Source organism: Macrobrachium rosenbergii, chromosome 4, assembly GCF_040412425.1.
Source record: "Macrobrachium rosenbergii isolate ZJJX-2024 chromosome 4, ASM4041242v1, whole genome shotgun sequence".
Taxonomy (NCBI): domain Eukaryota; kingdom Metazoa; phylum Arthropoda; class Malacostraca; order Decapoda; family Palaemonidae; genus Macrobrachium; species Macrobrachium rosenbergii.
The window spans coordinates 3,836,482-3,850,968 of record NC_089744.1 but is presented as its reverse complement, the minus strand read 5'-3'; the positions used below and the strand labels follow the sequence as shown (position 1 = coordinate 3,850,968).

The 14,487-nt window shown below is 43.0% G+C and overlaps 1 protein-coding gene across 6 annotated transcripts in view; it reads left to right on the top strand.

Annotated features, from left to right (window-relative positions):
- The window catches only part of Rbsn-5 (Rabenosyn-5), an 83,358-nt gene that overhangs the window by 60,127 nt on the left and 8,744 nt on the right, over positions 1-14,487 (top strand). For all 6 annotated transcript variants that reach the window (XM_067089091.1, XM_067089122.1, XM_067089114.1 and 3 more), the window contains exons 9-10: positions 5,260-5,443; positions 12,609-12,721. In XM_067089091.1, the coding sequence (XP_066945192.1) occupies positions 5,260-5,443; positions 12,609-12,721 (297 nt within the window). The remainder of the gene's footprint in view (positions 1-5,259; positions 5,444-12,608; positions 12,722-14,487) is intronic.

Sequence of the window (14,487 nt, the reverse complement as noted above, 5' to 3'; positions counted from 1 at the left end):
CACTCGTCTTCCCCTTGGTAACAATGGGGAATCGGCTCCGTGTTTCTTGGTTCAGCCTTCTCTTCTTCCCGGTAGATTCAACTATGCGGATTCAGCTCCGGGTACCCGATTAGGTGTGGGTGTTCAGCATTCTGGCTAGGGTTATCCGCTTGCGGACTCTTCATCGTTGTCCGGGCTTCATTCAGTTCCTCCTCCTTCGCCGGTCTTGGACCATTTGGACATTGTGGAACAGTATTCTTATCCGGAGGTGCAGGAGATTCCGGCAGACTTAGAATGTCCTCTTGCCAGCAGCAATGATTACAGACGCATGCTTGAGTATGTTACTTCTTCGTACCCTCAAGCAAGAGCTCTGGACCTCCCACATTCGTCAAATCAGTCTTTTTTGAGGCCTTTTATGACACTAAGCCAGCTCCTGCCTCTTTTTCATGTTGGCTGGTTTGGTTCGATCGGGTTAGACAGGCTTTGGAGGAGGCAGACGGTCGTTTAGTGTCAGTAGTGGCTTCTAATAGACAGGACTCTTCTCTTTTCTCTGCGTAAGATGATTTACGTAGTTCGAGGTAACCCTTCGGCAGGTGTCAGGTTGCCATTCAACAAATCGGTTGAGGCAATCCTGTCTAGGTCTCTGGCGTCGTCTCAGGTCGTAGGGACTTCTCTTAGGGAAGCAGGTGCTTTGGAGTATGTGTTGCGCAATCAGACTGAGGCTCTTGCACACTCTCTCTGGATGCTGTCAGGTTTACTGTAATCGGGTTCTCAAAGAGTGACGGCTATGTCCCTTTGGATCTGTGGCTGTTTGACAGTCTAATAAATTTGTCTCGATGGGTCTGGCGTACCAGGCGAATGCCTTTGCTTTGTTTACTACGCTTGGAGCAGAAAAGTCGAAATTTCTATCTTGGTCACCTTCCCCCACAATATCCGGACGTTCATAAGAGGGATGGCTTAGAATACCTTTAGCCTTAGCTAATTCTTTGTTCAAGGATGACGACATAGCCAGTATGACGAACTTTGTTGCTTCTAACTCGTGTCTCCAGTGTCGGCAATTATGCATCGTCAAGGGTACAGAAAGTTGAGGTTTCTAGATGAGTGGTTGATCCTTGCCTCCTTTCTAGAGGAGCTAGTAAGGGTGAGGGAATCTATAACCTATTCAGGTAGGAAAATTCTCTCTCTTCCTTTGAGGGTTTTCCCAACCCTGGAGAGGATCCAGTCGTTCCTTCAGCAGGTAAGGTGTTTCTGTCCAACAGGGAATGGCCGTACCAACTTGGAGAACCCTCTTCTCTCTCTCTCTCTCTCTCTCTCTCTCTCTTTCTCTTCTCTCTCTCTCATCTCTGGATGCATTCTCTTCAGGTATGTCTCAGGAATCGCTGGGTATTCCGAAACAAGAATGCAGTTATAGTCTGGAGCAATTCTTGCCTGTTGGATCGTTTGTGGTGGTCAGAAGAAGTGCATCTGACACCGGCAAGGTCTATCGACTCCCCTCTTCCCAACGTTCATCTGTACACAGATGCCTCAGATCAAGGTTGGGGAACAACCTTGGAGGAAACCCAGGCTCCGGGCCTCTGTGGGGGTCGGGAATGAGAGGAGTCAATAAATCTTAGGGAATTCAAGGCTGTAAAGGAAGCCCTCAGTTGTTTTCAGTCCTAGTGCACAACAGAGTACTGTACTGGCTATGTATAGTGACAGCGTAACTGCCATGTCGTATCTGAAGAACTCGGGGGGAGGGTGGGGGGAACAAGATCAACAGAACTCAAGATTATAGCACAGAGAGTCCTGAGAGGGTGCGAAGAATGAAAAGTGTCTCTTCTTCCCCAATTCGTATCGGGGTCTCAGCGTACTGGCCGATTCGTTAAGTTGCTCCCGTCAGGTATTGTGTGGATAGTGGACTTTGGCTCAGGAAGTAATATGTCAGGTTCTCCGGAGGTGGCCAGCAACTGTGGACTTATTAGCGACGTGATTAAACCATCGTCTTCCGGTTTATTTCTCACCAATGGTGGACCCCAGATCGATAGGCACCGATGTGTTGTTACAAATTGTAATCACATGCAGGTGTATGCTTTCCTCCATCCAGTCTCATTCATCAGGTAGTAAGGAAATTGCTGGAGAATGTCAAGACATCTGTGACTCTAATAGCTCCTTGCTGGCCCCAACCCGCTGGTTTCCGGAACTCCTAGAGCTCCTTACTGAAGTTCCGATGTCCCTACCCATGCAAAAGATCTTCAGATGACTGCATTCTCACCATTATCATCCAAACCCTCACGTGCTGAACCTAGTTGCAGGGTGACTGTGGAGAGAGCAGTTAGACAGTCCGGACTCCCTAAAGCTGTGGCTAGTCAGCTTTCTTTCAGCTTGAGAAAGTCAACCCGTAAGCCTTACAAGGTTCAGCTGGAAAAGGTATAGAGGTTGGTGTCATAAGGAAGGTCATTCCACTTTTCTTTTATTCCTTCGGAAAGTCAAGGGTCTTTTATTCCTTCGGAAAGTCAAGGGTCTTTCGTATTCGGCGATTGCTGACTACTGCTCAACACTTAGCGGTACATTTAGTTTCCACCTTCCTGAAATCTCTAGCAGTAAGATAATTGATGATTTATTACGTTCTTTTAAGATTGAACGTCCTGTCTTGCCGACTTGGGCCCCTCCGTGGGACTTGTCGGAATATACTTCAATATTTTTTTTTGCGTTCCCCTGCCTTTGAGTCCATTGAAGCTATAACGTTAAGACAACTTACTAAGAAGTTGCATTTTCTCACGACTTTAGCTACAGCTAGAGGGTTGGGCGAGCTTCAGGCAGTTCCTAGGTTGGGTTCCTATGCAAGAAATGATACGTATTTGTCTTTCTTCCAGAATTTGTGGCGAAGACGGAGTCGGAGGTTAACCCTCTGCCTGGTTCGTTTAAGGTTCTTTATCAGCAAGTGTTCATTACCAGCGATCCAGGGGAGATGTCTTTATGTCTAGTGCGAGCATTAAAGTCTATTTATCAAAGGTTGAGAAACTTTGTCTGCTTCCGCGTACACTTCTTATCTCTCTGCAGAATCCTTCCCGTCCTCTGTCAAAGAATGAGATTAGTTACTTTCTGAGGGAGGTGATTTCCGAGGTTTCTCAGGGTTGTTCTTCGTCATCTTCAGCTCTGTATTTCCCCAAGTGCATAGTATTCGGAGTATGTCCACTTCATCTTCCTTTCTAAGGAATTATTCAGTGTCTTCTATTTTGGAGGCAGCTACTTGGAAATCCATCTCAGTGCTTACTTCCTTTACTCAAGAGACGTTCAGTTCGCCTCATCAGAGGGTTATTTTCTCACTCCACGTGTAGCGGCGAAGTCTACTATCTAGGGTGCGTTCATTTAGCTGAGGTGGTATTCACTTAGTGCGGAGGTTCGGAGGTTTATTCTCTTAGTCCACGTGTAGTGGCAAAGTCTGTTATCTAGGGTGCGTTCATTTAGCTGAGGTGCTCAGCTAAATGAACACACCCTAGGTTCAGAGGTTTATTCCCATAGTCCTAAGAGAATAGTCTTTCAAAGTCTATTATCTAGGTGCATTCATTTAGCTGAGGTGGTATTCACTTAGTGCGGAGGTTCTTAGGTTAACCAGATACAGGCAGTCCCCGGTTATCAGTGGGGTTCCGTTTTTGAGGGTGTGATGATAACTGAAAATTACCGCTAACCAAAAATCGGCGATTTCGGGGCTTTTTTGGTGATGTTTGGGGGTCATCGGCGCCTAAAAGCGCCGATTTTCGGTTATCAGCGCCTCTGTTAGGTGTGTATCAGTGCCAACTAGCGGAAATTGGCGATTTTTGCCGCCGAAAATTGCCGATTTTCGTCGCTAGACAAGCCCCATAAAACTGAATCGCTGTTAACCAAGCCCACCTTTAACCGGGGACTGCCTGTAAAGGAATTCCTTTTAGTCTTTAGAATCATAGGCAACAGTGGTAGTATAATCACATGAACTTAGGTTTAGTACGTTTTAAGTATTTTAGTCTTTGATAGTTTCCCTATGAGAGTCCAAGGGGGTGCTCTAGTAGGCTAGGCTCTTGTGTCGGCGCTGAGATACTTCTCCACTTGTCGGTCGTCGGGCCTTATCTGCAACATAGATGGCAGAGGGTCAGTGGCTCGGCACACTGCTTCATTCCCCTTCATACATGAGAGGCTCTGAATAGCCACATGGGAGGTTCATTGCACTCCTCTGTACATGAGAGGTTCTGAAGAACCACATGGGAGGTTGACGGACTGAGACAGTACAGACCTGACTGGCGATCAAAGTACTCTCCAGCATGTCTCTTCACCAAAAGCATCAGTTGATATGGTGAGTGTATAACTAAATAGATATCCTATGCAGAGCAGGTTGGTGAGCTGCCATCTCTGCGGTTGTTAAAAGGGGGTGTGGCACAAACTTATATGGTTCTCCTGGAGGGACAGCGGCTCTGCACTCTGCCTCATTCTCGTCCATACATGAGAGGTTCTGAAGAGCCACATGGGAGGTCGATGGACCGAGAAAGTACTGACCTGACTGTCGATCAAAGTACTCTCCAACATGTCTCTTCACTGAAAGCATTGATTGGTATGGTAAGTGTATGACTAAATGGATATCTTATGCAGGGCAGATTGGTGAGCTGAATGATTCCCACCCTCCTTTCCCCACATCAATTTTGACCTTGAATAAAGCAATCGATGAAAGTGGGCGTGTCGGCACACACCTGTGTCAGCATTGCCAACCGTTTGTTATGGTAGCTCAAGTGACAAGATTTTACCAGCAGCATTGGTAATGCTGGCTGTTAAAATTCCCAATAGTGGGATTGGTAATTGAGAGTTGTTTGGGCTAGTGGGTTAAGGGCGAATTCAGGTGTTCAGGTAAGTATTACAATATTAGTTTTATCATGAAAACTTAATTTTTTCAAAAATAAATGCTTATTTCTCCAAGAATACTGACATAAATTCAGTGAAACTTTTACAGAGTGTAGTATAACTATATATCTTTATTTTGTCATTGGGAAAATAACTTTTCTGTGCAACTTTTAATTTTGCATATTAATTTTGAAAAGTGAAGTCTTGATTTTTTTCAACTGCAAAATGAACTTAGAGGTCGAATTTGTGAATTTCCCAAGAGAATTTTCATTATTAGTTGTAGAATAAATGGTAAAAATTTAAAGCAAATCCCTTCAGTCGTAAGGTAGAAACAGTCGTTTACTTTATAATGTGGCCTTGTGGCATCAGCGCTCCCATTAAATTCTTATTGCTGAAGTACATGAACAGCAACTGTTATTCTCATTGTACCATCAGATTGGAAGCTGAAGCGCGATTAGCAGCAGAAAAAGAAGCTGCTCGTCAAGCTGAGGAGCATGCAGCAGAGATTTTAAGACGTAGAGATCAGCAGAAAAGAGACACTCCAAAGACAACTCCAGTCCGCTCAGCAAGCAGTACACCATTGACATTTTCTACTCTTAAAAAGAAACACACTGAAGAAGTAAGTTTGCATGCTTACAACAGTTGTAATGAAATTGTTATTGTAGCATAGTTAATGATATGGGGTGCAGAGGACTTTGCAAAAGTTGACAATGACAAAATTATGTAGAGCATGAAGGTATGCAATTTGTAAATGGTAAACAAAAAGGATGGTACAGACTGATGCATATGATAACTGCTATCACTACTGAGTTATGTATTAAATTTTTTCATTGTTGTTTTAAATCCAGTAAAGGGTAGGCAGGGAAGAGGATAGAGAAGTATACTGTATGGGGAGAACAGAAGGGAAGCTAAGAAGCAATTAACAAAGACAAAAAGATGTGGGAGAAGTAGAATCAGAATCCCAGTGCAGAAAATAAGAAAACATATAGTTTGGGACAGTGAAATGGATGAAGAATGTTATTAGAGGGAACATAACTTTCCTTTTCATATTTTCTCAGCTTTCTGGTCCCAGTGAATGGCCTTCAAAACTAAGGGCAGATATTGAATCTTGATTCTTTTTGCAATTCTTGTGATCTGCTAATCTAATTCATCTGACTGTTGCTTTACTACCAAGGCATGAGCAAGGGAAACCAGTCCATTACTTATTGCTACTAGAAGGATTTGTAATGTTATTCACCAGCTGAAAAACTGGTTACTATTCCCAAGACCAGCTTAGGCCATTGAAATGTTCAAGAACCCCATCCAGAAAATTATTATGTTTAACTTCATAAATTTGTAAATAAACTCAATGGAGTTAAGTAAGAATGCACAAGTCGTAGACCCATTTTCTTTCAGTATATAGTCAGCAATTGGGGTGCCATCCTGGTACAAGTCATGCTTTTCGTTGAAATTTGTCAGCACACACATCCATGGTGTCACTGACTGCCAGGGAAAACTTTAAAATGAGGAATTCAGAGAGATCTCTTCTGCCCTAGGATGAGAATCTCCTCATCAGTGATTTTAATCTAGATAACTTCCCGGAAACCCTTTGGGGGTCACTATCTGATCTTAAAATGACTAAATTAACCTTTTATTGGGCTGCATTCAAATAAGTGGAACTCTTCATGATTCACATAACCCTTTACCAGGGTCATGCTGTTCAACCTTTATTATGCCAGTGAACTGCCAAAAAAGTACTTCCAGCTAGTTGAACTGGTTGTTTCATATAAGTAACTTACCAAGTAATTAAATAGCTATAGTTTCTAAGTCATGCGGCAGCCTTTTATTTACAAAAGTGCGGTAGCACTTCAGTTGTGTAGTGTAGGTGATAAGCCCGCCCACTAACGGGAGTACAGTACTGGAAACAACTTGGCAGAAAACCTCATTCTGTTTCTGCTGGCTCTCGAGTTAACATTGGGGGTTTGCAGCAGCATTTGTTCATTGGTTTTCGGTTGAATAACTGGATTTCAGTGAAGTGTTATCGTTTATTTTGAATAGCCTTCAAGCTTTGATAGCTTTCAGGATCAGTATTTCTAGTTTTTGTTGTTGTTATGTCAGATTCAAGTTCATCTAGTTTTCGCTACTGTAGCGAAGGTCACAAACCAGATTGATCAAATCATCATATAATTTGCAGTAAGTGTAGAGGGCGGTTAAGTTAAGTATACCTTAGTTTAACCAGACCACTGAGCTGATTAACAGCCCTCCTAGGGCTGGCCTGAAGGGTTAGATTTATTTTACATGGCTAAGAACCAATTGGTTACTTAGCAACGGGACGTACAGCTTATTGTGGAATCCGAACCACATTATAGCAGGAAATGAATTTCTATCACCAGAAATAAATTCCACTTATTCTTCATTGGTCGGTCAGAGATTCGAACTCATGGCCAGCAGAGTGCTAGCTGAGAATGGAACCTAGTCGCCCAACGAGGAACCTGTATGAGGCAGTAATGTAGTAAGGAGAGAACATGTGTTGAATGTAATGTTTGGCTGGAGCACACGGCGCCAGCTCCCAAGCGCCCAATGCAGTAATGTAGTAAGGAGAGAACTTGTGTTGAATGTAATGTTTGGCTGGAGCACACGGCGCCAGCCCCGTGCGCCAGCCCAACGCCAGCTCCCGAGCGCCCAACGCCAGCTCCCGAGCACCCAACTCCAGCTCCCAAACACCCAGCGCCTGCTCTCAAGCGCCCAGTGCCACATGAGCATAGGTAGAAGGTACTTTAATCTCACCTAGACAAGTAAGTGATAGGAAGAAGAATGTGGCCTCTAGCGCCAAGAAACATGCTTCTCTTAGCCTAAAATCTGTACCTAAGCCTAGGTTAGAAGGTAACCCTGCTATTCCTTCTTACCCCCCTTACCGCTTTTTCTCCTGCTAGCCCTCCTACTTTTAATCCACATACCCCCGTGCTTGGCTCCTTTGCTTCCAACCCTTGCCAGTGCCAGTCTCGAGTCTAGGTTTAACAAGAAATTTAACCTAGTAGTGAATACGGTGAAGTGGAGGAGGTGGTTACTTGTCCCTTTGGTTCACCTAGACCAAGTCACTGTCATACTCCCCTAAACCTGGGAGAAGACATACCAGAAGTCCAATGGAGGCCGGCAGGGTTGGCCCACAGGTAGCTGCCCCCTCAGTCAAACCTGTTGCACATTCCCAGGTATCGGCAGACAGCCACTGGAAAGGCGTCTTGACAGGAGACAGTGTTATGCAAGTGGAGGAAGTGGCTTCTTGTCCCGCCAGTTCTAGATGAAGGTCTTTGTCCTGCTCCCCTGAACCTGGGAGAAGATATGCCAGAAGTCCAAGGGAGGCTGGTGGGGTTTGCCCATGGGTAGTTGCCCCCTCATTTGAACCTGTTGCACTCATATCCCAGGTTTCAACAGACAGCTGCTGGAAAGTTGTCTTGGGTGTGCACCATTTCTCGTCTGACTCTCAGGACGCCAGCCCGGTCTGGAAGCACCGCAAGCACTTTCTAGATTCGTCTCATCCACTGAAGAGGCACGCTGACGATGCTGGCCACTCTTCTCTGCTGCCCAGTAAGTGATTTAAGGAGCTGGGTCGCAGCCCTCAACCTTCCTGCATTTCTAATCCTTCAGGCCAGCCCTATAAGAGCTGAAAGTCAGATCAGTGGTCTGGTTAAACTACTTTAATACTACTATTATCTCCTGCTGTTGGGCATCACTGTTTGACTCCCAGGTGGCCAACGATACCTCTCAGATGCCTGTCGTCTTCATCTGAGCGCTCATCTCTCACAAGCGCCCAACGCCAGCTCCTGAGTGCCTGACGTCAGTTTCCAAGCGCTCGGCGCCAATTGCCAAGTGCCTGGCGCCCACTTCCAAGCTCCCAGCGCCAGCTCCCAAGCGCCCGACATCAGCTCCCGAGCACCCAGCGCCAATTCTTCAGTACCAGTCTCGTGCTCAGAGCACCAAGCGCCCACTTCTAACTAGGGGCCTCCTAGCCTATACAGCTCTCCTTCAATATTTGCTGGCGAGCTTTCCTTCCTTTTTTGGCTCCAGCTAGCCTGGTCTCACCTGCCTCGTCCTTCCTGATGAGGAGCCATCCAGATGACAGACCTAGGCTACCCACATGGCACTTTCCTTGTCTTCTAGAAAGGCACTCAAGGAGATTGAAGAGTGACTTTTGCTAAGAGGGAGCAAGGTAAGCTTCCTTTGCCTTTCCTCCCTTGTGCTTAATCTGTAGGAGGTATCTTCCTACGCCACCGGGGAAGCTCCTTCCCAACGCTCTGTGTTTTTTGTTGGCGAAAATTATGTTTTTGCCGGCAGAACTTGACCACCTTGTCAAAGACCTCTTTGAGATGTTTGAGGTTTTCAGTTTCTTGGACTGGACGGTGAGAACGCTAGCCAAGAAGATGTTAGATTGCAATGATTTAGTTGGAGACTACACGTCGGACTGGCTAGGAGTCCTTTCTCGTGCAGACAAGACCATCAGGGATGGCTCTCTTGAACTTGCAGCTCTTTTCTCTTAGGGGGGTTTTGAAGAAAGAGATTTATGGTGCTCCCTTTCCACTGAAGGAGTCGCTCAGACCCAGAAGTCGGACTTCCAAAAGAAGTCGACTTGGGATCTTCTGGCTCATTCTTCCAAATTCCCCAAGGATTTGTCTGTTTGTTCCTAAGACAGTCTCTCCTCTCCAGCAACATCCAGAACTATCAAGAGGAGCTCAAGTCCTTGCCCAAGAAATGAGGAAGAAGTCCTCTTTGCACAAGTGGGAGCCAGACTTCTTGAGTTTTGGGAGAAGTGGAGTATCAGAGGGACAGTACAGTGGATTGCCAAGGTTCTGAGGGAGGGCTACTCCATTCCGTTCATGGAGAGCCCCCTTTAGTCCCTAGTAAAGAGGCTCGGAAAAACATTCGGTCCTTTTGGAGGAGATCTCCTCTCTCCTTTGAAAGAGAGCCGTAGAAGTCTAGGACATCAACTCAGAGGGCTTCTGCTACCGTCTGTTTGTGATTCCCAAATCATCGGGGTTTGGAGACCAGTCCTCAACTTAAGTGCCCTCAGTCTCTTTGTCTAGAACACAAGGTTCAAGATGGAGATGAATCAGTCAGTCATTTCATCCATTTACCAGGGTGATTGGATGATAGTCATTTCATCCATTTACCAGGGTGATTGGATGATAACCTTGGATATGCAGTACTCATATTTCCATATCCCCATCCATCCAGACTCTAGGAAGTGTCTAAGTTTCGTCTTCCAGGACACTCTCTCAGGCGCCTCACGTCAGCATCTAAACGCCAGTTTCCTCTAGGAGCGCCTGTCACTGCCTGAGTACCCAGCACCACCCGACCACCCAGCACCAGCTCCCAAGCCCCCGGCACCAGCTAATCTTCCAGCTTTGGGCTCGTTGCTTCGGCCCTCTACAGCACCTCAAATGTCCACTCAAGTCCTCGCTCTTTTAGCAAAATGACCTCATTTAATAGTCATAAACATCAGTCTATATCTGGACGACTGGCCTCTTCGATCCCCTTCAAGGGGAAAGTGCACGAAGGACTTGAACATCTCCTCATTTATGAACTGGGAATGATCATCAACCTTCAGAAGTCCCAGTTGGCCCGTCGCAAGAGATCCTCTATTTGGGGATGAGTCTCAACTCTTGGACTTTTGGGCTTTTCTGTCTGCCAAGAGAATCACCAGCAGCCTTCATCCACAAGAAGATCAGAGGACCATCCAGTAACCTCTGGTGCTGTCAAGAACCTGTCTTGCCCTCTGACTAAGAATGCATTGTCCTTCTTCATGAAAAAGTTAATTTCTGAGGCACACTCTCAGATTCAGGAGGACATTTTGCCCAATTTTAAAGTGAAAGCTCATGATGTCAGGGCAGTCGCTACCTCATTAGCTTTCAGGTACAATGTCCCTCACTTCCATTCTGCAATCGGCCTACCAGAAGTGTGAACCAATCTTTGCATCTCACTATTTGAAAGAAGTCAAAACCTTGTTTGAAAATTGCAGTACCTTGGAGCCATTATCAGTGGCTAGCATGGTACTGGGGGAGGAAGCATAGGAATATCTCTTTTTCTCCTACTATCCCTTCGCCTTGAAGTAAGGCGTCAAATTTTTGGGAGCCAGTGGTACAATTTACCTGTACAGTAGTACCCACCAATCTCAATGGATGGGTTGCTTTGTTTTCAGTGAAGGTGACAACATTGTCTGGTTGTTTTGTTTTTCATATTGGTACTGCACCCAGGGCAAGGGCACTCTGCTGCAGGGCTCCCACTTCAGTAGAGGCGACTCATGGCTCAACTGCCACGCCACTACAGGTTAAGATGAGCACCAACCAGAGGCAGTATTCACCTGCAGTAGCTCTCTTACCAGGTAAGGAAACAACAAGCATTGTTTCATTGCTAGCAAATATTCTATTTCAAAGACATTACCATGCCTTGATGTTTTGGAATAGAATATGTCCATGTATCCCACCCCCTTTCAATGTGGGATTCAGCTATGTAATTACTTGGTAAGTTACTTATATGAAAATGACCTTTTCATAATAAAATTAAGTTTCATATATACTTACCAAGTAATTACAGAATCGGAGCCTATCCTCCTCCCTCTCATGGACATAAGGGCACAAACAGAATGAGGTTTTCTGCTAAGTCGTTTCCAGTACTCCTGTTAGTGGGTGGGGCTTGTCACCTACACTAAACAATCGAAGTGTTACTGTGACTGTTTAAATAAAAGGCTGCCGTGCGAGTTAGAAACTATAGCTTTGTAATTACTTGGTAAGTATATATGAAACTTAATTTTATTATGAAAATGTCATTTTCACATGGATAAATTATAATTTTGGATATATGTAATCATTTCCATGGGTCATGCTCATATGGTACATCATAGAGGGCAAGAAAGATGAGACACCAAACTTGAAATTCTGTATAAGTGCCTGATTTGCAATGGGTCTACTCACTCAGCTATCTACAGCTAGTGCTACCCTTGTTACAATTCACAGTTGCTGTTTAGGGTCCTAGCATCAAGGAGCTCCGTTTCTTGTCATAAGTTCAGTATATAGGAGGGAAGTACATTACCTGGGCATCTCAGTAGCATGGCCCGTGCATTAGTAGCACAGTTTTCTTCATGGGTAAAGAATGCAGTACCAAATCAGCATTAAAACTTATTTTGTGTGTACTATGCCCAAGCTTCAGTTGACAGTGATTGACAGGTGAAAACATCTTAAATTTATTTGATTAGAATCTTCAGCTTTTCAGCTTTCCAATTACAACATTTTCAGAAAGTGGAAATATAAAAGATTTTATTATTTTATAAGAACAAGTTTTTACTAGCCATGTGAGAGTAGATTCTTGCTTGGTGAACTGGTTAAACTTTTATAACTAAAACCTCTTTACAGTAGAAACAATTTTTTCACTGAGAATGCATTTGGATATGATTTTTGATATCAGAATAGTGGAAGGCATTGAAGATGAGCTTACCTAATGCTAAGCTCTCTTTTATTCATGATACAAAATCAGAATATAATGATAAAATCATGAAGTAGAAGTGTTGAAGTGTCATGCCAAGAGAAAGACAGTGGTTAAAATGAGAACAGACAGGAAAGAACTTCGGAATGCAACTTATATTAAAGGAGTGAATGAACAAATAAATGAACGCATATCACACAAAATGGGTAAAGATGCTAATCCTGGAGAGCAGTTTGGAAAACTTTTGCAATTCGGAAGCCACATAGAGATGGTTTGTTACTACTAGTTGAAGCTCTTGTGTTGCCCACTTATGTATATTTTCTATCTGTCAGGTTCTTGTGGACACTGGATGGGGTGTGGATTCATCAACATTTGAAATATCTGAAACAGATGATCCAATGGTTCAGCAGATGAACATCATTCGTAATTTTATTCGTCAGGCCAGGTTAGTAAACGTTCTTTGTTAGGACAGTATTCCATGTGACTTAGATTTATTTTATGGTTTTATATTGTTTCTGGTATTATAAGAGCAGAGAGAGAATTTACAAAGATTTTGTTGTTTTAAAGGGATTAAGGGTACCTTTCAAGTTGGTCATGCCCTAATTTAGTTTCCTTTACTCCTAATTTTTTATGTTGTGGTTTCCAGCTATTATTTTCGTTTGGAAGTTTGTAATGTGTAATAAATTTCAATATTCATCCTGTTTGTTTGTAATTAACTCGTCTTAAAATGACATTAAAACAGAATAAATCTTCAAAATTAAGGGATTTGCTAGTGGGGCTTTTCACCCCCCACTCGGAAATTCTCGGATTTTGCAATACTCTGTGAGGTGATAGAGTAAAGATTTGTCATGTGGTGAATTGTTCTTTTACTTAATGAAAATATCAAAGTTATATGAGGTTTTCTGACCCCTCTCCATTTCACAAGTCATGGATGTGACGTCATTATCATCCTTGAAGCATGACATCAATTTTATGTGATATTAGGAAATTTAAATTGGTACAATTCTTTACAATATATCTTGGATCTTTTCCCTTCCTTGGTCTGTAGACTGGGAAACCACATGAGAAAAATTTTGTTTGCTTGATTCACAAAATAACAGTTATGGTGTTTGGAAAACCCCCATTATAAAGTTATCATCAGTGCATATTCTCTAAGTGTTTATAACAGGTCACTTGCAGTAGTTAATGTAATGAGGAAAAAATGAGTGTGAAACAAAATTCAGATCTCTTTCGTAGTATTCTCTTTGGCTATGGCTGCTATGATCAGAAGGCATACCTCTTTGAATTTTGATGGATATTATCAATTTAATGAAACCTCATTGGTCTCTTCATCTTTGACTCTTAATGTCAGTATTGTTCTGTTTGCCTAATGACAGTGGGACCATCTGTGTTATAGAATTTCTACCCACTTGCCTTGCATTATACAGGTACAGCTATACCTCAGTTCACGAGCTTAATTCGTTCGAGGACACAGTTCGTGACCCAAAAAGTTCGCGACCTGAATCAATTTTTCCCATTTAAAATAATGTAAATATAGTGCTCTCCACCACTTTTTCACGGGGATAGGTTCCAGAACCCACTGCAGAAATGCAAAATCCACTCTACAAATGCTTATAACTGTCTATTTTAAAAGTTCACTGCCTAATTTAGTAGTTCAAACATATCATACTAAAAAAAATTTTATATTTCAAACTAAAAGTACACACCAAACCATCATCCCAAAACACCCTGAGTCATTGTAGATTAATGTAGTACCCTTCTATAACTGTTACTCTTATTTATATACGCCCCCTAAAATGCTTATAACAATGATTTACTAATTTTAAAATATTGATATTAATGTAAACAGAGTAAGATATATACAAAATATTTAATACAAATTAAATAAACCTTTAATACAAATTAAATAAATCTGTCTTATAGAACGTTTGACAACTAGGCCTAATCAAGTTACCCCTGTATACATAAACATAGTCATTTTCTCTCATAGTATTGAAGTTGTCCCATTTTCTTTATATATATTGGTAAAAACAAAATTATCACTAATTCACCTTTTTCATAGAGCAACACTGTTTATTCACTAATTATTGTATTTTTTCATATTGCGTTTGTGACTAAATACAGATTTTTATGATAAAAATAATTTACAGTGTACTCATACTGTACAGTAGTAATGTGTACAGTACTAAGCTCATTCCAGGTTGGGCCCCC